The sequence below is a fragment of the Meleagris gallopavo genome, chromosome 11 (assembly GCF_000146605.3).
Source record: "Meleagris gallopavo isolate NT-WF06-2002-E0010 breed Aviagen turkey brand Nicholas breeding stock chromosome 11, Turkey_5.1, whole genome shotgun sequence".
NCBI lineage: Eukaryota > Metazoa > Chordata > Aves > Galliformes > Phasianidae > Meleagris > Meleagris gallopavo.
Window position 1 is genome coordinate 10,949,874 of NC_015021.2, and position 24,981 is coordinate 10,974,854.

At 38.2% G+C, this 24,981-nt stretch overlaps 1 protein-coding gene across 1 annotated transcript in view; it reads left to right on the forward strand.

Annotated features, from left to right (window-relative positions):
* The window catches only part of LOC104912651 (cohesin subunit SA-1), a 43,510-nt gene that overhangs the window by 10,694 nt on the left and 7,835 nt on the right, over positions 1-24,981 (forward strand). Inside the window, exons 4-9 of the mRNA XM_031555144.1 lie at positions 2,653-2,804; positions 6,566-6,639; positions 10,370-10,493; positions 16,893-16,991; positions 19,855-19,934; positions 22,778-22,885. Coding sequence (XP_031411004.1) covers positions 2,653-2,804; positions 6,566-6,639; positions 10,370-10,493; positions 16,893-16,991; positions 19,855-19,934; positions 22,778-22,885 — 637 coding nt within the window. The remainder of the gene's footprint in view (positions 1-2,652; positions 2,805-6,565; positions 6,640-10,369; positions 10,494-16,892; positions 16,992-19,854; positions 19,935-22,777; positions 22,886-24,981) is intronic.

The window sequence follows — 24,981 nt, forward strand, 5'->3', positions numbered from 1 at the left end:
AATTTTGATACAGGTAGAATTTGACAAGCACTGAGAACTCTGGAAGGCTTGATCAAATCCAAGCACCATGTGCATCGTAACTGTACTTAGTATACACTTTTCTTTTTAAAAGAGAATATATCAGCCTCACAGGTTCCTGTCAAATCCAGGGGACTCTAGTGAATCCTTTGAATCAGAAGTGGCATACTCGTGTCTTGTATTTATTAATCATTTGTTGTATGCCTTAGTAATTTCTCATTTCAGAGTGCAAACTGATTTTAAGTGTCAATAAAATTCTGTGCCTTCACTCTGGAGAAACATAATGTTGGGAATATTGGACCAAAATTCTGTATCTCACTGGTTTCTACCTCTGGCCATCCTGCACTTTTCAACACATCTGCCTACATCTGAGTCAGACTGGTTATATTATTAGACAGAAATAGGCTTTATAAGTGTATTTCATCTGAAGTATGTTAGAAATCTCTGATAACATGGATGAATTGCTGTGTAGAAGTAGCTGTATTTCACCATTTGTAAATTAATACTACAATTCCTAGCTTAGATACGGATATCTAAAACTAGTTGTATCGGGTGGTGTCTTTCTACCGATCTCATGCTGAAATGCATCTTCTTGGAACACTGCTGAAAATCTGTGCCACTTATTTAATCTGAGATTCATCTGGCTGATAATGGACACTGATCTTGACTTGCTACTAGCAAGAGAGAGAGAGAGAGAGAGAGAGAGAGAGAGAGAGAATAATGCTAATATATGCTCGGAATATGATGTACTCTGAAAGTAATGCCTCCTGTGTATTTCCGTGGAAACTATAATGAATACAAAGAGCTCGGTAACGCTATTTGGTAGAGCAAATTCTCAACTACAAAACACAGTTTTTCAACATAGTCACCACCATTAGCTGTGCATTTTTGCGAGTGATGAACAAGAGCTGCATACCACACTCGTGCAAATGTGCACCAGTGAAGGTGACTCACTGTCACTGCAGCCATTGCTTAAACACACCACCCACTACTTCGCTGTGTTACATCCACTCTTTGGTCTCCAGAATCATTCAGCCAGTGTCAATGAATGTCACTGAGTGCCATTTTTTCCACATGGAGGAATTCACTTCCACTCCTCTGTACACACTTCGGTGTCAGGCTCCATTCTGTCAGACTGCCTCTCTGCTGCTGCCTGTCACACAGCAACAACATGTAGTGGGATACTGATGGGAAGGCTCAGCTTCTGCTGCCGCACCACCAATGCCTACCTCTGATGCCTTGGGCAACACAATAAAATGAGGCATTACTTCTGGAACAGCTCCAATAGTCTTAGTCTCTTAAACTGGTTGGTTCATCCTTATGTGGGCAAATGTTTGAAAAGTGTGAGAGGTTTGATTGGAAAGAGGAAATGGCAGCATACATTAGAGATGTTACCCAAGAACCATGCTGTGTAGAAGAAGTAGTTGCTGTTCTGTAACCAGAAACTGCGAGCGGGGATGAGCAAATGCCAAGGCCTGTGTTTATCACAACTGGCTTCAGTTATTTAAGGCAGTGCTGGCTTCTTGCATGAGAGGCATGATCAATTAATGTGCCATACACTTACTCGTTTTTATGTATTATCAAGCTATGGGAGCTTTGTTTTGATTCTACAAATTTCCCTTAGGCTAGTTTTTGCATGTTAGATTATACTGCTATCCTGCAAAGAACAGGTCATCGTGGTACTGTGAAGCTCAGTCTTGATAAGAAATTACGAAAATCTTTCAGAATTTCATTTATACTTTCTGAGGTCTTTGTTTTCAATTTTCCTTGTGCTAGCCAATTTGAATGAGAAATGATTCATTATAGCAAGAAACTAAGGTAAGAAGTTTGTATGGGTACTTCTAGACTTACAGGTTTTAAGCAGTGGATGAGAGAGTTAACCATAAGAACAGTTTCACTTCTCCATTTGTGTAATTGCTTGTTGATCTTGAGGACTGTGCTGCATATTTAGCCTGAGAGAGTGCAATTGTTAATTTTGTTTTTCTGTTTTCAGTGTTGTAAACTGTGATGTAACCACAAAGAACATGGGAAAGACACTTGCTAATGTATTTTTTAAAACTGAATTAAGACGGAAATGTGTTAACGATATTGTATCCAGAAGGTTTGCAACTGTGAATAAAAGGGCACTTGAAGTTCTAATAATATTTTTATACAATCATACACTTGCCTTTAAAGCAGGGTCGGATTATCTGTCAGAGATGCATTGCTGTGGTCCCTGTAAATTCATTAATTCTCAGTGTCTAAGAGTTACTCACTGGTTAAGAGTTACACTTCATGTGGAGGCATCTGTAATGATACTTCTCAGTAGAGAAATGCCTGTAACCCACAGTAACTGGGTTCACGGTATACACTGATCCATGGATTCATATTCTTGCTCTATGATATTATGCACTTTGAACTTGCAGAAAAAGGGTAAATAACATTGCCTGGAGCTCAATTTGGTACATATACTCTGATTTCTGATCTTTAGGTCAGCCGAGTGACCCGGGTATTGCTTGGGTGGGAAGTGCCTATCCAGATGGTTCTGTATCAGGGTCAGGATGGTTATTTTCTGTGAGTATGGATCTGCTTGAGGCAATATTTTAGAGCTCTGACTGCAGGTTAAGAGTCATATTCTGTCTTTTGCTTTTGCAGCTATGAAGCTTATGACTGCTCTTGTGAATGTTGCCTTAAACCTGAGCATTCATCAGGATAATACACAGAGGCAGTACGAAGCTGAGAGAAACAAAATGATTGGCAAAAGAGCTAATGAAAGATTGGAGCTGCTGCTTCAGAAAAGAAAAGAGGCAAGTTGGAAAGATGTTGTTTTGTTTCCTGGCTCATGGGTATTCCCTCCAGCACGAGGTCTGGGCTGATTTGTGACTTCAGTTGTGAGAAATGAGGGATTAGTTCTGCTATGGCGTTTGTGTGATCTCAAGCATGCTACAAGGGCCATACTTCTAAATTTTATATCTCCATGTACAGTTGAGTTTGTGTGCTGTCCTGCTTACACAAGATAATTTCTATTCTCTGTCTCATGTACGTGACCAGGTGGGGAGAAAACCTGTCTCAGTTGTATATAGTAACCTACTGCAGTTGTGCAGGATGGTTTTAAAAAGAGTCTCTTGTAGTCCATCGCTGTGCTGCCCATTTCTCCCATTAAGCACTGTGATTATTATGTAGTATCTTGTTGTCACCACTTTTTTTTTAACTACTTTTGAAAGACACCAGTCAGGGCTATAGCACTTGGACTCTAGAAAGAGAAGCTAGGGAGACATTCAAGTCACCTTTAGCAAATATCACACTGCCATTACATGATCAAAACCATTAGAAGGATGCTGTAATCATCCTTAAATACAATGCATCCTAGGAAATTCAGTTTTAGAGTTATATTTAAAAAAAACAAAAACCAAAAACAAAACAAAAAAACTAGAAATAATAAGAATCAGAAAGCAAACGTGGAAACAGCCAAAGTCTGTAAGGATGCCATGCAGAACTCATGACTTAGATTTAAATTTATTATTTTTAATATATTAGTTTTGAGTGCATTTCTTCCACCACTGTTTTACTCAGTGGGAAGTTAAGGATGTCAGGGTTCCCCACCTGTATTTACCTTGGGTTCTTTTAGGTATAACTTTTGACTTTAAATTGCTTGACTTTACAGGCTTAGTCTGGGGGATAATTACAATTGCACATTTTTAGTTGTATCTAAACTCTGTGATCCACAGAACAATTTTCTCTTGATTTTTATAGTTCTTGAAAATAGTTAATTAATAAAAGCAAGAATCACTTGTGCTGAAACTGAAAGGCAGACATTTGAAATGAAGCATGTCAGTCTTAAAGAAGCAGAATCTCAGAAGCAATGTCGCTTGGCTGTAACAGCGGGGAAACAGTTTTTATCCCACATCTGTTGATCGTTGCTTGAATTTTCCAGAGGACCAAGTCGCTATTTAGGCCCAAGATTCAATATCTACCTCAGTGCCTGTGGACATCCTTTGTCCTTGTTCATCAACATTTCTTTTCAGTGACTTGGAGATGCAGCACGTAATTGCCCTGGGGAGATCTTAAAGCTTTGATGCACAGGGCAGTGAAAGCCTGAATGAAGAATAAGGTTAAATGTTTGGCAAACTTTACCTCTTAACATGTCTCTATTTTCTCTGCTCCTGAAATCTTAGAAAAATATTGCATAGGAGCAAGCCATAGAGGGGTGATGACTGAGTGTGTGTGGTAACAAACATAGGAGGGCAAATGGAATGAAAAGGAATCATTAGGTTTAGATGGCATAATGGCCCTGTGTGAGAATTCATAGCATAATGCTGTTTATTTCCTGTGCTTAAATGTGCTGAATTTACAGTAGTATTTCTGTGCCAGCACTTCCTTAGTAGATTCTTTTGATGCAATGCCATCATAATAAAAGCTCATAAGCACCTTCATCAGCATACGTTTATCCTCTTGAAGTTATTCATGGGCAGTTTGCAATCTCAGTGTGGGAAATTAATTAGCAGTAGAAAAGATGGTATGCTTTCTCTGATGTGTTTCATTCTCGTGTCATTTTCTACATATCTGATGTGAAAGTAGGGCTTGAAGGCCTGTGCTTGCCAATGAGATTTTCAAACTGTATGAGATTAGTAACATGAACTGCTACAAACAGAAATAGTTGTGCTTTAATTGCTGCCAGTAGTAAGTCAAGTTTGCACTTCTCATACATGTGTTTTTGAATCTCCCCAAATGCTTGCAGAGTCAACAGAGAAAGTGTTTCCATTAATTTTGCTTACATTTGAGAGGGGTGATATTAAATTACTTCTGCATTGGTAAGAGCAGGAATTGTAAGGCAGTTCTCTCTCTGAATTAAGCATTCAAATTCAGATACGTGATCTAGAAAAGCTGAAATTATAAAAATTAGTTGGAGAAAATCCAAATTTGTGAAAGGGTTGCTAATGTTGATGCTGAAGTACACCTGGGTATTGTATCTTTAAATGTTAGAACATAAAAGATTCTGCAGACAATGGGCAGGGTGGGAATCTTCACTGACTGTCCCAGTCCCAATCCTGTAGAAGTTAACCTTACCTTAGTGATAAGTTCCATGTTTGTAGGAGGGCGTACAAAAGTGGGCATTAATAATGCTGACGCTGAGTTTCATTTGTTTACACTAGTGCCTTACTATTATATAATCCTTTGTACTATGAAATTAATTCATTTCTCAGGTATTTGATCGTTCAGTCAAGAAGGTTCCCCATACTTGAGTTTTCCCATTTGCAAAATTGGGGCTGCACCTCCCCGTGTTTTAGAAACCTGTGAGGCTTCATTTACTGAATATTACAAGATCTTATCTGGAAGGTAGTGTAGAAATATTTATAAACATGGCTTGAAAAATATAAACCCTAAGGGGAAAGTGTTTCTGAGCCCATGCTATCCAGGAAGTCAAAACAGCTGATTATAATTGTGCCTCTGGCTTGAAGATATTTTCTATGTTAAATGTATGTGTCCATGATTACAGTTTGTATTATTTTGTGTATATGTGCAGTCTGTACTACAAGGCTCAGTTGTGGTTTTTATACTGAAAATATGAAGATTTTTTAATTAACATTCATTGTTATATTATGCTTTGACATTCAAAAACACCTTGGTTGAGGAAAGGTGGCTTTGAGTGTTGTAGCAGCTCTACTCTAAAAGCTGATTGTATAAAATTGGTATCATCTTGTTTATCAGAGCTGCATTTTGGTGTCATCAAGTCATCTTTACGTAGGTTGCACAAAACCTGATGGTATGAGAATACTTTAATTGATTCCAAGATATTCTTTAGGGATTTATTAACGGATCCATTGACACAAAGAAATCTTTCCATAATACTTAATAAGTGCATTCATATTAGAGAGGACCTATTAAGAAATTTAAAAAAAAAACAAAACAAAACAAAAACAAAAAAAAACAAAACATTTTTACCACTCAAAGCACTGTTTTGTTTTGTTTTGGTGGTTTGGTTTGGCTGTTCTGCAGTGTAAGATTTGGGACTGGGTGTCAGCAGTATTAAGTGCCCATGCTCTGACTCTGGAATGCTTCCTCATTCAGACATTAGATTGCTGTGGGTGATGAAGTTACAGCAGCTTACGCTCATGCTTGAGACTGAGCACATGCTGAAGTCCTTTCCTTACGTAGGGCATCCAGTTTATCAAGGGGGACTTCCTGGTCCATAACTGAAGTTAACCAGCTTCATTTTTGAGCTGCCATTCTTACACAGTTGCCTGTTTGACTGCTGTACTGCTGCCATTACTGAACACGTGGAGTCTACAGCCTGAATTTTTGTAGCCAAAAAAAGGGCAATGACCTCAAAGGACTAATTTGAAACTAAATTCATTGATGTTTATAGTGAACGTTAACCTTCTTCCATTAAGGTACTGTATACATATGTATGTGAATGCACACAATATAGGCTGGAAAAGTCAAAAATGATTAGTCTACTAATACCTTTAATTAAGTGCTCTTTTGTGGTCTCCTAATGCTTCCCAGTAACTAATTGCAGAATATTAAATTATAATGAGCAGTGATCTTTTATTTACTTATTTTACAGCTACAAGAAAACCAAGATGAAATCGAAAATATGATGAACTCTATTTTTAAGGGCATATTTGTTCATAGATACCGGTAAGAAACTGTGCTACAGTATGCTTTGCTAGCAATGTGTAATCATAACTAATGCCAAAGAAATTTCTCTGATTTTCCTTCTCGTGTTGTAGATGTCACAAAAGCAGTATCAAAATAACTGAAGTCCTCGAAGAAAATCTTAAGCGTTACCCCCTAGAATTTGCACAGTAGATCTGTCCACAGAACTTTATTTTAATTCAGTAAAACAGCTTTAAGGAGTTGTGGAAGACATGCCATCTCACTCCTTGTCTCCTAACGAGAAAAGTTGTCTGCAGTGGGAGCATAAGCATTACATATCTTAAGAAAAATCATGACCACTGTGTATCATAACAGGGCAGATTTGGTTGCTGGTTACCCCTATCTTCCATTTCCTTTTGTGTATCTTAAGTGTAAACAGCAAATTTCTGATGTTTCCATAATATATGCATTACCCACAGCTATAAGTTTATTTTAGGCTTTTTTTTCCCTCTTTAAAAACTACATTAAGGCACTGAAAAACTTTAATTCCAATTAGCATGTAGTGTTTGCTTATTGTTTTGGATGTTTGTAACAAGAGCATCAACCAGTAATTGTAATGTTATCACATTGCTTTTTATTTTTCAGTAGTTGATATGCTCTGTCCTGTGAACAGAAAATAGAAAAAGCAGTAGATGTGGACTATTCTATGCTATTTTGGAGTATGGTTTATCAGAGCACCTTAGTCTTTCAAAATAGATTTAGGGTTGTTTTGCATCTGCGATGTGTTGATGAAACCAGCTTTTTAAATGTTAATTGGCTTACTGCAGTCAAAAGATAAAACTCAACAATGCTTAACTATGCAATTAACCTTTTAGATTTAAATTCTGGATTAAAATATCAACTATGAAAACTTCCAGACAAAATGCAGAAAGCATGAAAAATGTAAGTGAGAAAAGGTTTGGCACACAAAGAAGAACATACAATTAAGGTGGGCAGAGGGATAATTGTAGTTGTGAAGAAAAGCATGCAGGAAACGTAGAAGAGGCCTGTCCTAAGAAATGTGTGATGGAGCAGCACAGTGGGGTTCTTCAAATCAGTGCAGATCAATCACGTTAACTGAAATTACCTTCAGCTTTGCTCTTCAGTAACCTCAGTTGCTGATCAGATGGACTGAGAAAACCAGTAGGTGCAATGAGCAGCCACTCCAGCAAGGGCCTGAGAAGCATGCCTGCTTCCACCTGACATATCCTAATTATCCATGATAGACTTTTTGTTGCAGTGTCCTAAATACTCTTGGCGTTAATCAAAATACTCAGATGCAACTTAGCATGAAATATATGTGCTCAGGTGGCTCTTTCATTCACTTTTTCTCTGAACATCATTACTGGACAACTAATACAACCTACTTCCTAACAGTGTTTGCTATGGTTTGTCCTAAATTTTGTGGGCCTGCCTTGACAAACCAAGTTGCATCATGGGAGCAATGTTACTAAGAGCAGGAATGTTTGTGTTAGGTATTCCTACAAAAAGGTGAAAGCTGCTTTTTGGTAATGCCATTACCTGAAAGATGGTGGCAGAATGGGAGGCTGGTGCCTGTCAAATTATTGTGTCTCTCCAGCTACTTCAGGCTGTTCTGCTGGTTTTCCATGCCTCACGTGGGAATTTTTTCTCATGTACTGCTGTACTTTAATTGCTTTATTCTTTCTGTTTTCCTGTCAGTCTGTCTTTTTTTTTTTCTTTTTTCTTTCTTGGGGTAAAAGTTTATAGTGCCTGAGAACTATTTGAATGGAGGATCAGCTTTTCACTGTCTGCCTAGAGAGGCTCGAATGCATTCTTATGGAAAAGATGAATGTTCCTGATATTGTCTGGCTGTGCTGCATGATTAAATAGCTGTTGACAGTTGAGTTCTTCCTAAGCTTGCCGGAAAATCCTTCCAGAATGTTTCAGTTATCAAATTTATAAGGTGGTGAAATAACTTCTCTTCACTGTCGCTGTAACAAATGCAATTTTCATAGTGCAAAGCCTTGGATGTAATAACTTATTTAATACATTCTCCCTTACAGCATTTAAAATCTTGAGAATTCCCTGGTAGGAGCAGCTTATTTAATGACTTATTCTGCTTGTAATGCAGCTTATCTACACTGTGGATTGACTGTTACCTTCCAGTTTCAAAGGTTATAGCACAGCTGTCTTCTGGGAGCTTAGACAGACCAGTTACAGTGATTCTGTCTGGAAGATGGTAGAAGCAGTGTGTTTCATGTTGCACAATGATGGTGATCTGGTGGCATGCCTAGAGATTTGCTAATAGCACTTGTGTAATACTTAAATGCATGCTATAAGCTGTTACTGCAGTGCAGCCTCCTCTCAGTGATATGACACATAATGGGAAAAGCTCCTATTTGGCAGCTGAAATGTATCTTCTAGTCATGTGATACTGCCACTGTGTGACATGTCAGACAATCTGAATGAACTGTGGTTTTCACCTTGGTGTCTGGAAGATCATATAAAGTATGGCACCCATTGAGCTGGAGCAACGTGAAGATTGGAAGTACGTAGGCAGATGTACAGGTAGTATAACAGTTTTGTTACACCATACTGTGTGAACCTGTACCTTAAGCATAAGTTTGAGAACACATTATTCACATTTCACGGAATTGAAGACTTCAGGAATAATGCAATTGCTCTTACATAGCAGTTATTCTCTTGCTTGACGCTTGAAGTGTATTGCTTTCATAAATTATATTTTGGTTTTGGGCTCTGGTGCTGCTTTAGAATGAAATCAGTGTTTCTTTTCCAAAAAGATTTTTAAAAAAGGCAAAACAAACACCAGAATGGGGTTCTCAGTTATAAGCAAGGCCAGTGTTTGCAAAGCACTGGGCACTCCCTTCTTCAGCACAGTGGCTCTGTACATTACTCTTTGATTATAGCTGAGATTTGGAACTGTGAAACAGTGCCAGCTGGAATGGCACAAGCAATTTCTCATAGTAACAGATGTCTGAAAGATGAAATTACCAAAGGGCCAGATGGCCCCAATCCCTTTTCCTGTTGTTTGGCTGTCGTTTGTTATTAGTAAATATGCCGTGCTCTGTGTCAATCAGGCAGGAAAATGCCAATCAGACTGAAGTCATTTCCATCTCTGAACTCTTTAGGTGATCTCTCCAGACAGTTTCCTGCTGCCCTACCTCAATAAGCAGCTGATAAATCTGTCTGAGATGTGTCTTTGCCTCTTCCATCACTTGTCACAGTTGGAATGTAGAAAAACCAAGAAAAAATGGCAGAAATTAAGGTTAAAATATGTACAGTTCTCCTAGATTTTCTTAGAAGGGCTTTTGTATGCTGGATGAAGCAAGTAATCAAATTCCATTCTCCCCCTTTGCTTGGGGTCCTTTGGTTACATCAGATAACTTTTCCTACCTGACACTCTGGATCTCTACCTGGAGACTCAAGCCTCTTTAGGAAATGAAGGTGATAATGTTTCAGAAATTATTATTGAGAAGAGGTTTGTGGCATTTGGATTCGTAATTTTGCTTGAAGAGGAGAAGAAAGAGGTTAAGAGGTCAGCTAGAGTGAGAATTATTTGAATTAATGGAAACACACCTGAATGTAAAAATATTGAAGTGATTAGGTAGGTCAGTGAGTGAGGATGGTGACAAGCTCTACCTAGTGAGGTTCGTTAAATCCAAATAAAAGCAAAATATGGCTGGAGCAATGGGAATTAGGGCTAAATGGTATGTCTGTAATCTGTTTTGGTTTTTCTCTTTTTTCTTACTAGTGATGCTATTGCTGAAATTAGAGCTGTCTGTATTGAAGAAATTGGTGTCTGGATGAAAATGTATAGTGATGCCTTCCTGAATGATAGTTATTTAAAATATGTTGGTTGGACACTACATGACAGGGTAAGTATTTTGTATTACTGTACACAGTACAGCATACTGCCTTCCACTGCCTTACACATGTTCAGTATATCATTTTCGATTTATAAAAAGGTAGTTCATTTTTATTGTTGGTCATTTGTCTTTCAACCAGCATCTTTTAATTTGTTCACTTAAATCAGGATACAGTCATCCTGAATCATATGCTTATTTGTGTAGTTTTATTTTTCAGTCTGAAGTAGACTGTCTTAACAGATTTTTTCCATGCTGCTTTTCTTCTTATTAAAGTCATCTTGTCACATCATTCCTGAGAACCTTTGCATCTGAAACAGAGTGGAAAAGCGTTTTCCAGATGACACTTCCATTAACATTAACCAATAGTTAGAGAAAAGGAACCCAGAAATCTCTGGGTCCCAGAATTAACCCAACAGTGGCATTCCTAGTAAATCTCTTACCCTTTACTATTTTAGGTTTTTAGGCATTTCAGCTACAATCACTTTTAAAGGGCATTTCTCTACCCTTCTTGAACATTCTTCAGTTCTACCTGGCAAGGCTTTTTCAAGTCTATCTCTTTGTGCCAGCTCAGAAGAGCTCAGAGGATTGCTTGAGTGAATCTTGGAATGCCTTTCTTGAATGAGAGGTTCTTCAAGGAGGAAAAAAAAAAAAAGGAAAAATTGAAAGATTTGGTCAAAATGAAAAATATATGGATCTGGAGGTTCTTTCCAACTAACTGCTGTTCTTTTGTACTGAAAATATGAACAAAATGCTTCTTGTTGATGCAAGGTACCACCTGATTCCTGCAAGAGTAGCACTTTCCTAATGCTAACAGAACAGGGCTTGGAACTGCTGTATGTCTTTTTCCTACTCCAGGCTGCAAATGGGACTAGACATCCTCCCACTCTCACTCAAACCACTAGAAATAGTTGTTTTACTCTCAACTGTTTTGCTTGTGGTGTCCAAGAAAAACACATGAGACCTACATGTAGTGTTGAAATGCTCATTAAATCCTGGCATCATGGTTTATACTACTTTTTTTTTTTTGTTTTTTTTTTTTTTTTTTTTTCCATAGAAGAGCTGCTGGAAAAAATTCAAAATTTGCAAATTTGATCTTTTGACTCACATAGCAAGTAGTTGACATGTTCCTTTAAAAAGGTGATTTCTCTGTACAGCTTATTAATGTTAAGGATATGACTTCAACCCTCTTCATGCTGTTTGAATAAGAGAAAAAAGGTTGTGCTACTGATTATTCTTTTGCTGACAAGGATCTGCATCTCCTCTTGACTTGGACCAGCAGTGTACTTATTAAGAGTAGCCTTTATGCTTTGGAGACATCAGACAGACAGTGGTTTTCCCCTCTAAACCTGTAGTTTCCAAACTTTACTCTAGAGACACTAGACTATACTACATTTGTGTCTGCGTGCCTAAAATCGGCAGTGGCAGCTCTGGAGCACGCTTAAACCTGAGCAAAACATTTTCACAAAGTAGCACTTCCAGTGGTAGTGCTGCACTTCACAGCTCCCAATCCCTTCTAGTATCTGTGAAGTCCAGCAGTTTCTCACATAACTCCCTATAACCATCTGTGAAATCTAGCCATTCCTCCAGGCACTCTCTGACTTGTGTCAACTTCTCAGTGTGATCCGTTGCATCCAGCATTTTCTCGTGTTGTGTCCAGTAGGTTGTCACATCCTCCAGTTAGCTTGACCTCAGGCCAGGATCTAGGCATGTGACTGAAACATTAACATATTTTACCTCAGCTATCTCAAAATTAGCACATCATTTCATATTAGACAAATTCTGAATTACAACGTTGCATTTTAAAAAAATAACAAAAAAAAAAGCAGGGGAGGATTCCATCTGGACCAAACACAGAGGAGCATCATCAGGTTGCTCTTCCATTTCTACTGCTTTGCAGTAGTTGTGGTTGCAGGCCTCCAAGAGGCTTGGGTTTTCTACTAGCTACTCTCAGACTGTTTATATCCCTATACACGTGCTAGGCAGTGTCTTTTACTGATGTAGTGTATGATTACTGTATTGGAGGAGACAGGTTGAAAGTAGAATGGAAGTGTCAGAGGTAGCTGAAGCTTGCTCGTACCAAGGGATAAAAAGTAAGTAGAGATGGAGACACTGAGAAGTGCAAAGGGAAGCACTTATTTTAAAATAAATAAATAAAATTGAATAGGAAACAATTAAAAAATGCAAGTTTTCCAAAAGCACAAGATCTCTCAATAGCCTGGTTTTCATTGTCATTGCCTGAAAGATTGAGTTGTAATTTGGAAAATTTTGGCAGTGTTAATTCTCTGCCTTTCCTGGATTTCAAATGAGCGTCTGTAGGGGGTTTCTAATTCTGCAGTTCTCTCCTCTTAGGCTTCTTTTTTCCTTGTTGTGGATCTGGTAGCATGAGTTGAAAAACGCATTAACCTGGAATACTGCTGCATTAAAAATCATTTAATAAAAGGAGTTTATCTGTGCAATCTAAATTGCTTCTGTTGAATTGATGTATGGAACTGTTTTGAAAACATAATTGTGTCTCTGGATGCTTAGACAGCCCTGGGTCTGGGAAAGCTGCATTAAAGAAAATGTTGACTAGAGCAAGACTTACCCAGAGAAGTGTGGAGTATCCCAAACTGCTGGCGTTGGGGCAGATGTAATGCTTTTCACTTCATTAGCAGGGGCAGTGATTTTACTTTACTAGAATGCTAGAATACTAGAAGTGTCTAGAGGGTTATTTAAAAAAGAATAGGGGAAATATGAGAAATGTTTGTTATTTAACAGTGTTGTTAAACATTTGATGTTTTTGCTTCAAGTTCCAATTTCAAATTGCAAATAAAAGTGTTAACAATTCCTAATGCGGAGACATTCATGAAAAGTAATGTTAGATAATTATTTACATATTTGTACTATCTTTCTTAAATTAAACAGCTTTGAGAGAAGGAGAATTACAGCAGTAGTTTGACTGGAGAAAGAGACGAGCACAGAGCTGACAGCAGTGTGACTGAAGTCAGGATTCTGCAGTGCTCAGGTGTCACAGGAGTTGAAGGGGTTGAGGGAAACACAACAGTCTTTCTAGAAGAGGAAACTGAGGAAAGGAAGATCGTAGCATTTAGGATGCTGAGAATGCAACTGTTTTGTCCATTGTTCACTTAGGAAATGACTTTCCTTTCAGACTTGTTTTTTCTGTATGTAAAGCATAGATGCTACTACACAAAAGTAGTTGAGAAACTAATGCTCGTTTTATTTAGAGGGATTTACAGGTATTGCGTGATTGCAAATACTTCCCTTCTTAGGTTGACATAACCTTCAACTCAGAATTCAAGAAAGTCTGCCTGAAAGCTAACCTGGGAAATAATGTTGCTTACTCCTCTCCTACTTAAGGTGCAATAGATCTGTAATCTTTCTCTAAAAATTTCCTAAAATGCCCAAACTGTTGGTTTTTCCACATCTTTCTCTAGCAGCTTTTTTGAATGCTTGGCTGTGTATGTCACTAAATGTTTTTCCTTGCAGAAGCTAAAGATTATGTAATTTTATTATTTCTTTTTTACTTCCTGCACTCTTAAGAAAAAGAAAGTGGCTATTTCCTTCAAAGCAAAGTAACTTTTCTTTGTTGTGTTGTGAACATATTTACCGAATGCTTTCTTTGTTGCCTTTTCTGTCTAACCCTGCTGTGCTTGGGCCTTTTTGCTCTCTTTCTCTCTCTCTTTCTCTCTCTCTTTCTCTCTCTCTCTTCTCTCTCTCTTTCTCTCTCTCTTTATCACTCTTGTGCTTGACATCCTAATGAGTTGTTTAGGTAAATAAGTTAATTTCTTGGTTACGTGAGACTCTTTCTGTCCTTGTCCAGCATCAGTGTGTTTATACCTTTCCTTCATATTCTAATTCTTGGGAATTATTTGAATATGAATATTTCCACCCTTCCTAGGTTGGAAATTTTTGTTGTGTTTCTTTTCCAAAAGATATTTGGCATGTTAGAATCTCAAATCAGTGCTCACTTTCTGTGCTTAGAATGATTCTCATAGTTACACAGTAAACATCTTCTGTCAGGCATATTGATGGCTTGTGGACCATTTTCCCTCTTTCATTCTGGATTTCAGTGCAGCATCTTTACGTACAGCTACACTTTTGCCTTTCTTACATTCTTGTCCAGATCACTCCTATTTATGCTTAATTGTGGGTTTCTGTCCCTAATTTCCACGACTCTTCTAAGACCTTTATAACAAGATTAGCAAGCTGTTGCACTTCTTCCTCTCCAGAGTGATCAATTCCAGTCTTGATCACCAGTTTAGAAACAGACTTTTCTGTTATCAGATGCAGTAAGTCCTCTCACTGTTTGCCTGCTGAGAAGGGCAGTCATCTACTGAGGCTGCCTCTGTGTCTCCTGTGCCTTTACTCAGCCAAAGGCACCATGTATCTTTCTTTCTTCCGCTTCTGCTCCCCTAGCTTTGCAGTCACTTGTCTTCTTCCTTGGATCTGGTTAGCAGCAGGAATAGGTTAGCTGGCTTCATTGTGCCTTTGTTAATGTCTCAACTTCAGTCTCCTGGCAGGCTATGCAAGTACCAAATGTTCACTGTTCCTATCTACCTTGGTTAGTCTGCTCTCCTAAGTCGTATGGAGACCCTCTGTGTAAAGCCTGAACTAAACTCTGAGAGCCTGGTCTGTGGTGCTGGTGAAGTCAGCAGGCATGTCACCACTGGCTATGCCACTAGCTGCACTGCCAGCCTCAACTCATGTTGCTGTTGTTTTCTTTGACCAGCTTTGCGTTTTGAGACTCCAGCACTCACTGAACATCAGGACATCTGCTCACAAGGACAGTCTTCAGGGCAGCTGTTACTGCCTGCCTCACTTTTGCTCTGTAATGTTCATGACGTGCCAAAACTGATACAGATCCTCTTCTGCTAAGTAAGCTATGGCTGTAGGAAGTTTACATCCTCTTCTAATGATTAGTGATAACTCCAGAGATCCTGGCCTTTCAAAATGCCAGGATTTCACAGCTGAGGGAACACCAATTCTGGTACCTTAGCAGTAAGTACCATTAAAAAAAAAAATGTCAAGGAGAATTTCTCTGTTTGCTTATCAGTTGATGACATCCACATAAACTTTTTTCTTCTTCAAGACAGTTATTTTCTGTACCTTGAAAGATTTTGCATATAAACAGAACTGTCATCCCATTGACTTAATCTGCAGTAGTTAAAAAGATCTTTAGTAGAGCATGAGTGCTTAGAAACTCTTCAGAGAAATAGAGATGATTTGTCAGGAACAGTCGTTCTTCAATGAAAAGTTCTGCAAATCTTCCTTTCAACTTTTTTCCCTCTTCAGTTGCAATTTTTGAAATTAGTGGAAACTGAAAAAAATGGATTTTTATCTTCTATTTGTACGTCTGCCTCTGAATGTTCACCCAGATTTTAGCCTTTTTGAAGGAGCATTTTTTAAACAGAGACTTGATTACAGAATAGGCTCAGAAACGAAAAGCAGGTTTGTGTAAATAACCTTTTGGCTACCTCCACGTGTTTTTTGACAAGAACACGTCATTTACCAGGACTTTACAGATGAGCTGAGCTGTGTCTGCAGCTAGACAGATAATGTGGATGTGTCCAGAGGACCCAGCCCTTCCCTCTATCTCCAGCATTCCTATAGGTGACAAACCAGGATCCATAGGCACAGTGTCTGTATTTCCTGCCTACAGCCAACCAGATCAAAGCAGTCCCTATCAAGACTGTCACTAGGAGTGAGCTGCTGCCCACAGGATGCCTCGGACAGCAAAACATGAGCTACTGTCCTTCCTGCTGGCTCCTCAGGCTGTGGCTTGGATGCGTTGGCTTTGTGGTGGCAGCCTGCTCCCTCAGCCCATTCATCCTTCCTGTGCATGGCCCGTGATGGCCTTCAGAAGGTTGCAGAGAAAGAAATCCAGCGTGTGTTTGTTGTGCCTATTGTTCAGAGATGCTGTAGAGATTGCCTATGGCTTAGAGATGACTTGAGTTGTTTTTGTGTGCCACATATAGACTATGCTCTTTTTGAACTCTTGTACATTGACTTTAAACAGTAGGTATTGGGAGGAAAACAAGTGTAGTCTAAAGATAAATTGCTGCACTGTCTTCTCACCAACCACCTTGAAATCAGATATCTTTGTTTTCTATTTGTTTACAGCCTCTTTGGTCTTTTTGAACTGTGCAATTACTTGAAAGGGAAACAGATACAGATGTTAAAGTGATGGCACATTAACTTCTTTGTGTATCCAAATAGAAAAATTAACTTTGCAGGCAGCTGCACATGTGGTTTTTTGGTCTTCAGTTGAATCGCAGCTTGGCTTTGGTAACACATTATTAGCATAAAATTTTAAATGAACATTAAACAAATTACAGAATGATATTATTTGGTATTCATGTAGATTTGATTAGGATATTATATCAGCTAATCTTAATGTGTTTTATTTAGCAAGGTGAAGTGAGGTTGAAGTGTTTGAAAGCTCTCCAAAGTCTGTATACCAACAGAGAGTTATTTCCAAAACTGGAGCTGTTCACTAACAGATTCAAGGTAAGAGGAAATACAATTTCTGGAAGAAGTACTTAAAATAAGCATGTTAACTTTCTCATTATGTTGTGGTCTTGACATATGTATTAAATGCAAAACTGTTTCTGACTTCTGAGATTAAGACAAATTAATTTTACAGTGTTTATCTTTTACGACTTGTATGGCTTGGCCAAGGTGATTATTTATCTGTGTGTATTATTGCTCTTTATTCATTGTTGTTACTTAATCTGCTTGTGCTAACTTAATTTTAGATTTGTTGAATTTCAAGGATTTGTACAGAATGTTTCACACCGATAATAAATGTGAAAGTAACAAAGTAAAAAAAAACAGTCTGTAGGACAGCTTTTTTTGCTCAATTTGTGCTTGTGTTTGGAGGAAGTTTGATCTGCACCACGATACATTGCAGAGCTAAATAGAACCTCTGCAATGGGAGTTTGCATTGCATTTTTAGACAATTAGCTTGCCATGATTAACCTGCATAGGAGATAAGTACTGGAGGAATATTTCCTTTTTTTCCCCCCTTTTCATTTTTTCTTTTTTCATTTAAACTAGCACAAACAAGCTGGGTTTTTGCTTAATATCTTAACGAGAATGTGGATGTTAATTCACTTTTTTGCATAACTGCTTTACTGCACGAGTGAATTATCTGGAGAGATGAGTTAGAAATGCTGTCACTGCTTCTGTTTGAATGCTCTGTGAAGAAAGCTTTGGAGCACTCACCGTGTCAGCAGGCACCTTTTGCCATCACTTTTGTGTTTTGGAGAACAGAAAACTGTGGTAAAGAAACGACCAATGGAATTCATTTTTGTTTATTTTTGTTTAAATCATTAAATCATTATTTATGATTATGATTATAATGCTGATGAGAAATCCTGTTTAGGAAAGAAGTGAATACTTAAATCCTCATAAATAAGTACTGTGCAGCAGACTGAAAAGCTTCTCTCTGTTGATTTTATACTGCTTCACTGGTTGTGTTTGTCATTGCAGTTATAGTTAAATCCTCCACTTGGAACTAGAAAAGCACAAAATAGAGAAAATTTGCCATATCTTTATTCTACATAAACACCTGATAAAAACAATGGTAATCTGCCTTTTGCCACATTGACTTGAGAGATGGAGAAGAAAATACTTACACTGCAGTTAAGTCTTGGATTTTAAGAAAGGCTTTTTGTCCAAACTGATAGTTGTATAACAACAGACTACTTGGGAAGCGATGGAATCTCCTTCATTTGAGGTTTCTAAGGGAAGTTAAATAAATATCCATCAGGAATGAGCTAGGTATGACTTCAAAGTGGAAGATGAAATACATAATTTTGTATGTTCACTTCAGGGCTTGCATTCTTATAATTTTGTAAAATTACTTTCTGTGTCTGTTGCACTAAAGGCAAAATTTCCTCTTACCTGAGTAACAGACAGTGGAAGCTGCAGGCCTCAGACTAATTCTGTAATGCCTGAATAAATCTTTTTGCTTAAGATCTCAGGACAACTAGAAATGCTAGATAGCTCTCCAGAAAAATGCTAAATGCTGTTCTCAGTTCCATGGCTGCTTATGTGTATTTCCTCATTAAAACTGAATCAAGCTGCACATTCAGCTGAGATTCAGCTCAATCCATTCAGGCCGTCAATAGGAATCTCTCTCGAGATCTCCTGGCATAAGTTAATTTGTTCCAGAATTACTTGCATTGGGTTGTTACTGTTGTAGCACATTCTAGATACCTGTGGGAGTGATGTAATGATGGCACTTCTCAGACAAGGGGTGGATACATATTCTTTATGGCATTTCTGTGTTGCTAGGCATAATTGATAAGCTCAAAAGTAAGTTTTGTCCACATGGAAAACAAAACAGCTTTGTCCATGTTCATCCATTCATCCACCAAAGACACTTCTGTTTTCTACCAAGAAGTCCTGTCTGATGCAAACATTAATTTCTACGTAGAGAAGATATGGGTTAATTCTTTTACAGTCAGTGACAAAGTCGGCATCAGATTTAGCTGCAGCAGCTTAACTGCTGCCCCTCATCCCTGACTTGGCAGAATGCTGTCACCATGTCTTGAATGACAGGAGGTGGATTTACTCTTCAGCCTATCTTGTTCACGGTGGTAATACATACTGCAAAGTGATCTTCACAGTGTAAATTAATATTTCAGCTTATAAATGCAGATGTGACCTATTCCACTGCATGGAAAATTTCTGTTGGAGAAGATTGAACTTGCTAAACCTCTGAAATTTCACCTTCCAGCGACATTAGGTGCTAGGATCTCATTTTCAAAGGCTGTAGTATCTGTCTGACAGGTTCCATCACAGAGAGATTCTGGCAATAAAATAAGAAATACTATATCCACGCTGTTGATTCTTGGCCTGATGTTGTTGGCAGAATTGAATTCATGGTCTTCTTGGATAAAGAAATATTGTCACATCAGTCCGTTTCCAAGACCAAGGATCAGGAGTACCTTTTGATCTGTAGGCAGGCAAGAAGAGCTCTTCTCTCCCAGGCCTTCTTTAGAGGTAGAAAAGGAGTTTTATACTTGTGTGCTTGCTCTTTGTGTGCAGTTAGTTCTCTTCCAGACCAGTCCAGAACAGCATTCCAGTTTCAAGGTTTGCTTGCTTGTTTCTTGGAAAGCACACAAGAATAAGGACTGTTTTCTTCAGTATTTTATTCCATTCATGTCTACAAACCTGTTGTTCCATTCTGCACATGGTGCACAGCTTTCTAAGATGCACATTTGATGATTGAATGATACGGAAGGATTTTCACGTGTCCTGTTGAAAGATCTTTCTCCTCAGGAGTATTTATGTCTGTGGACTTCTAAATCTGATAGCTCTTTGTGTGCTTTTGTTTCATCCCTGCAATAACATTCCTTTCCAGGATCGCATTGTATCAATGACACTTGATAAGGAATACGACGTTGCTGTGGAAGCCATTCGATTAGTCACACTAATACTTCAGTGAGTATTTCTTAAATAAGTGTTTGCCCTCTGAAAGTTACCCAAGCCAGTAATATGTAGTTAACTTTATTTCTTCACCTGTGCTATGAATTCACTATATTACTTTACATTTACTATTAAGTTGGACTGAATATGTAATATTATAGTAAAGAAGCTAAAATAAAAGACTTGATCTCCTGGAAATAAAATAGGTGAAGTGATTTATTGAGATTGTTTTGGTGCATTTACTGTTGAGAAAAATGCCAGTGGATATTTATACTGTTTGCCAGGGGCAAAATGATTGTCTTTCCCAAAACACATGGTTATATCTGCAGAGATAACTTTAGTAGTAACTAAAAAAGGTCTTGTGTTAGGAGATTTGATTATCTAGCATAGCTGAAAAGAGAGTCATCTGGCAAATAAGCTGACAGAGAGAAGATGCTATCTTTAATACCCTGATTGGGGTTATGGAGAGGAAGTGCTGGTGATCTGCAGTTTAAAACAATTGGCCATGCAGGATACATGCTTCCAGGTCCTGGCTTTTCCTTATACAGGTACAGTGGCATCCCTGATACAAAATTCCATTCTGTGTGTAATCATCCCTTGCCTACACTGCTTGAAACAATATGTCTCTAAGGGCAAGCTGATTACAGCAGCTTCCTGTATGTGCTGCTGGAGGAACTTTTCCTAAGCTCCCTGAAATGTGCTACAAACATATATAGAATTCCTGCATCATATTTATACTCATTCACTCCACTTTGAAGAATCTTCTGGACATGCAGAATTTGGATGAAAGATTAGACTAGCATTTCTTTGTGGTAAAAAAAAGAAAAGTATAGGCTTTATTTATTTATTTATTTACCTAGGGGTAGCACTGCTTTGAAGATACTGTAGTATTTGACTTGTTAAGAAGGAGAATCTCTTCTTTTATGTTTTTAAAATAAATATTACAAATATGATCACAAACAAGATGTAGAACATATCTTTCTCCTTTGTTATTAGGATCATTTGAGAGTACAGTAAGATTTTTAAAGCAAAATGTGTTCAGTTCATTCTTTTTCCTGCCCTGTTTTCTCTTTGGTTGTGTGATTAAAACCTAGATAGGTGAAGGCTGATGCATTTAGGAGCTGAAGAATATGGGTCACATCAAACAGCACAGGGCAGTATTCTGGCAGTTAGGAGCTCTGAAAAGATGTTATGAACAACTATGATGGGGAATGACCACTTAAAAATAATTGTTAAAAAAAAAAAAAAAATATGAGGCGTATAGAGTCCTGTCATGGAAATGTTTTTCTGATAAATGCTGACTAAACAGGGAGAGAAGCAATACTATTCCTATATGTAGTGTCAGTGATATTTTTGATAGAATATACTTATAGTTCCATTACCTATCACATTTTTCAAGAATACTGCTGAAAAGTGAAAAATTTCCTGTGTTTCATTAAAAACATGCACTCAGAATCTGTCTTAAGTTTAGAAGTTGCAGAATCTTGCACTTGGAGCCCAGAAAGCCAACTGAGTTCTGGGCTGCATTAAAAAGGGGTGGCCTGCAGGAGAGGAAGGTGTTTGTCCCCCTCTGCTCAGCTCTTGTGAGGCCCATCTGCAGCACTGCATCTAGGCCTGGGGCCTCCAGCACAGGAAGGACGTGGAGCTCTTAGAGCGGGTGCAGAGGAGGGCACTGAGATGATCAGAGGGCTGGAGCTCCTCTCCTGTGAGGAAAGGCTGAGGGAACTGGGCTTGTTTAGCTTGGAGAAGAGAAGGCTGCGAGGAGACCTCATTGTGGCCTTCCAGTGCTTGAAGGGAGCGTATGAACAGGAGGGGGAACGGCTGTTTGTGAGGGTGGATGGTGATAGGACAAGGGGGAATGGTGTTAAACTGAGACAGGGGAGGTTTAGGTTGGATATGAGGAGGAAGTTTTTCACCCAGAGGGTGGTGAGGCACTGGAACAGGTTGCCCAAGGAGGCTGTGGATGCCCCATCCTGGAGGCATTCAAGGCCAGGGTGGATGTGGCTCTGGGCAGCCTGGTCTGCTGGTTGGTGACCTGCACACAGCAGGGGGTTGGAACAAGATGGGCATTGTGGTCCTTTTCAACCCAGGCCATTCTGTGATTCTATGAAGCTCCAGCTATGTTGTTTACCCACAAAGAGTAAAAGTTGACTTGTTATTGTCAACAAATAATTACAGAAAATAAACTTTTAATCATTTTTAAATCCAGCACAGTATGGTATGATGAGATTCTTTTCCTTGATATTGAAAATGAGTGTATATAGTCAGCACAGTAACTGCTGTAAGAGTGATGGACATTTTATTTTATCAGCATTATTGTAGTTCTAAACCCACATCGTGATTCAATCTTAAAGTGATTATATGTTGATTTTATTGGTACATACACTGTGCTAGTTGTGTCCCCCACTCTGTGATCTAATCTGATTTAATTTTCTGCTGCCTTTGTCCAGTGAATTTCTGCAAATTCCCCTATACTGGAGGCAGTTTTACCACCTAGCCTGGCCTGGCCCCTCTGAGCAGGAATTGGGAATAATAATAAGTGTTTGGTATCCTGCAGCATACATACTGTAGTTAGTGTGATGGTAATTAAGTTGGCAAGACTTGTAAGCAGTGATGAATTTTTTTACATTAATTACTGATACAACTGAGAGAAGAACATCAGACAGATTTTCAGTCTTACAAGGCCTTTAAATGTTTCTGTATTTGAAATCAAACCAAAGATCTTTGAAGTCAGTTCCTCTGCCTAGGATTTTGTACAAAGGAAACAGTCTTGTAGCTGTCAAAAGTAAGTTATGGGAGGTAAGGGGATTAAAACTAAACATCTGTTTCAGTTCAGTGTTGCTTTTTGCCTGTTTCAGTGGAAGTGAAGAAGCTCTGTCGAATGAAGACTGTGAGAATGTTTATCACTTAGTGTATTCAGCACACCGGCCTGTTGCAGTAGCAGCTGGAGAATTCCTTCATAAAAAGTAAGTTATCCATTAACCTGGAAGAAGCCCAGATTGTGAAATGCTCCCTGGTAGTGGCAGTGTCAAAAGGAAAACAAACAGTTGGCCAAAATACACCAATATTAGCAAGTTAGGTGCTTAATTTGAAACACAGACTTACGCTCTTGTTTAAAATAAAAACCTAAAAACTTGAGGAAACTGGATTTCCCTTTATCTTGCTCTAACATCCAGGTAACCATACTAACTCCTCACAGCCTAAATGTAAAATGCTTCACGTATCTCTCTGTATTAAAAGTAATTTTAAATCCTGCAGTTCTTACTGGATGATTACTGTCATGATAGTATAGGACCTGTCCAGCCCTGACAATCCACCCAGTATGCAGTCATTATGTTTACAGAATTCTAAACCAGTTTATCTCAAAATCATGAACTTGAAAGTTTTCTGCGTATTAACGACTAATAAAATTGTTTCTAAATTCACTGACATCTCCTAAAAACATGCTACACCTTTATTCCATCTTTCCTATAACCACTGTGCCAAAGGAAATGAGCCAGTGTTTCCAGGGAGTGAATCATGCTGTGCTAGTGACTGTGAGCAGGACATTGCCACGTCATAGCCATTAACCTTCTGATGCTGGTCTTTGCACTCGAGTCTTTCAGCAATTATTTTCTTTTTCCCTACATTCTTTGATATACTTACAGAGTATTTCTACCAAACTCCAGCTTTTGTAATTTTTCTTGCCATGGCAGAAGATGTTGAATTAAAAAATATCTGTTTTCCTTTGCTAGTGTTCTTTTAATTCACAGTGCTTTATTTGTGATTCAGAAATCCACATTGTAAGTATAAGCTCCTGTTGGTGGATTACTGGAACTCCATCTCTGTGAAGAGACATTCGTTTCAGAGAATGAATTTAAAAATTCAATTACATTTAATGTCCCACATAGTGTTTTTCAAGAAAATGGTTACTGTTTCTTGTATTGCTTTCTTTTTAAAACTAATACCGAGATTCCTTTATAAACTAATATGTGAAAAATAATCCTGTAAAATGCCTAGAGGGTAAATGACTGTCTGAAGACACATCTGTATGTTAGTGTCAAGACAAAACTTCATCCTAACTTTTCTTTACAGTGAAATAGTATGCTGTGTTCTGTAGATATCTCTCAAAGGAAATAGCCTTGAGGAAAAAATGTCTTGTTTCTCTTGGTTTCTTCTAACATCTAAGAGCTGGTATTCCATTTTAAATGACTTAGAGTCTCTACTTAAAGCATTTTGGGTGAGATTTAACTTGATTAATGTTATGCATTTTAATGCTACTTTCTGTCAATAGTTTCTCTCTGTAGTTAGAAATGAAAGCAAATAACACAGAAAATCACTGAGTTGGCCTTGAGGTGAATGTTTAAGATATTTCAGCACCTGTTGAGATGCTTGTCTCTCACCTGTTAGACAAGCAGGGAGAAAAAGTGTGATGTCTTCAATTAAAATACAGAGTTGTTGTGCAACTCCTTCTCTTTTGATTTAATTCTAGGAGCAAAATCAGGATGTTTTTTCACATTTAGAATGTGTTTTGTGGACGCAGTAAGAGCAAAGTGCAGTTTTCAAACTTCACAAAGTAAAACAATCAGTGTAACTGACACGTAGGCATAGCTGAGAATCCCTGTAAGCTATGAAATGTGAGTGTTGACAGTACTTTGGAGCTCACTGCAGAATGTATAATGTACATTTTAAAGAGAACCAAAAAACTTGTCAGCTTGCTTTATCATTTATGCTGCTACTGATTATTGAAGTTTGTCAAGTTTGCTTATACCACATCCTGTGGTCAATGTAGCAGTGAAGATACAGCCTTCGTTCTTAAGGCACTACTGGAGTAAATGCTACTGGTGCTGTAGGATTTGATAGCTTAATAATTATATAAATTATGCAAATATATAAAGCTGTGCAAAATTCTTCTATATAAATGTTTTCTAGAGAGCTTTTTCCTCTATGAAATTTCTCCAGGCCTAAGAACTTGAAGACTCAGAAGACAAATTCATCTCTTTTTGCCAGGTCATGCCCTCTTTCTGTTGAAAAAAGTAGCTTAGCACACATTCAGAGTGCTTTATGAACAAGTCTGCCATAT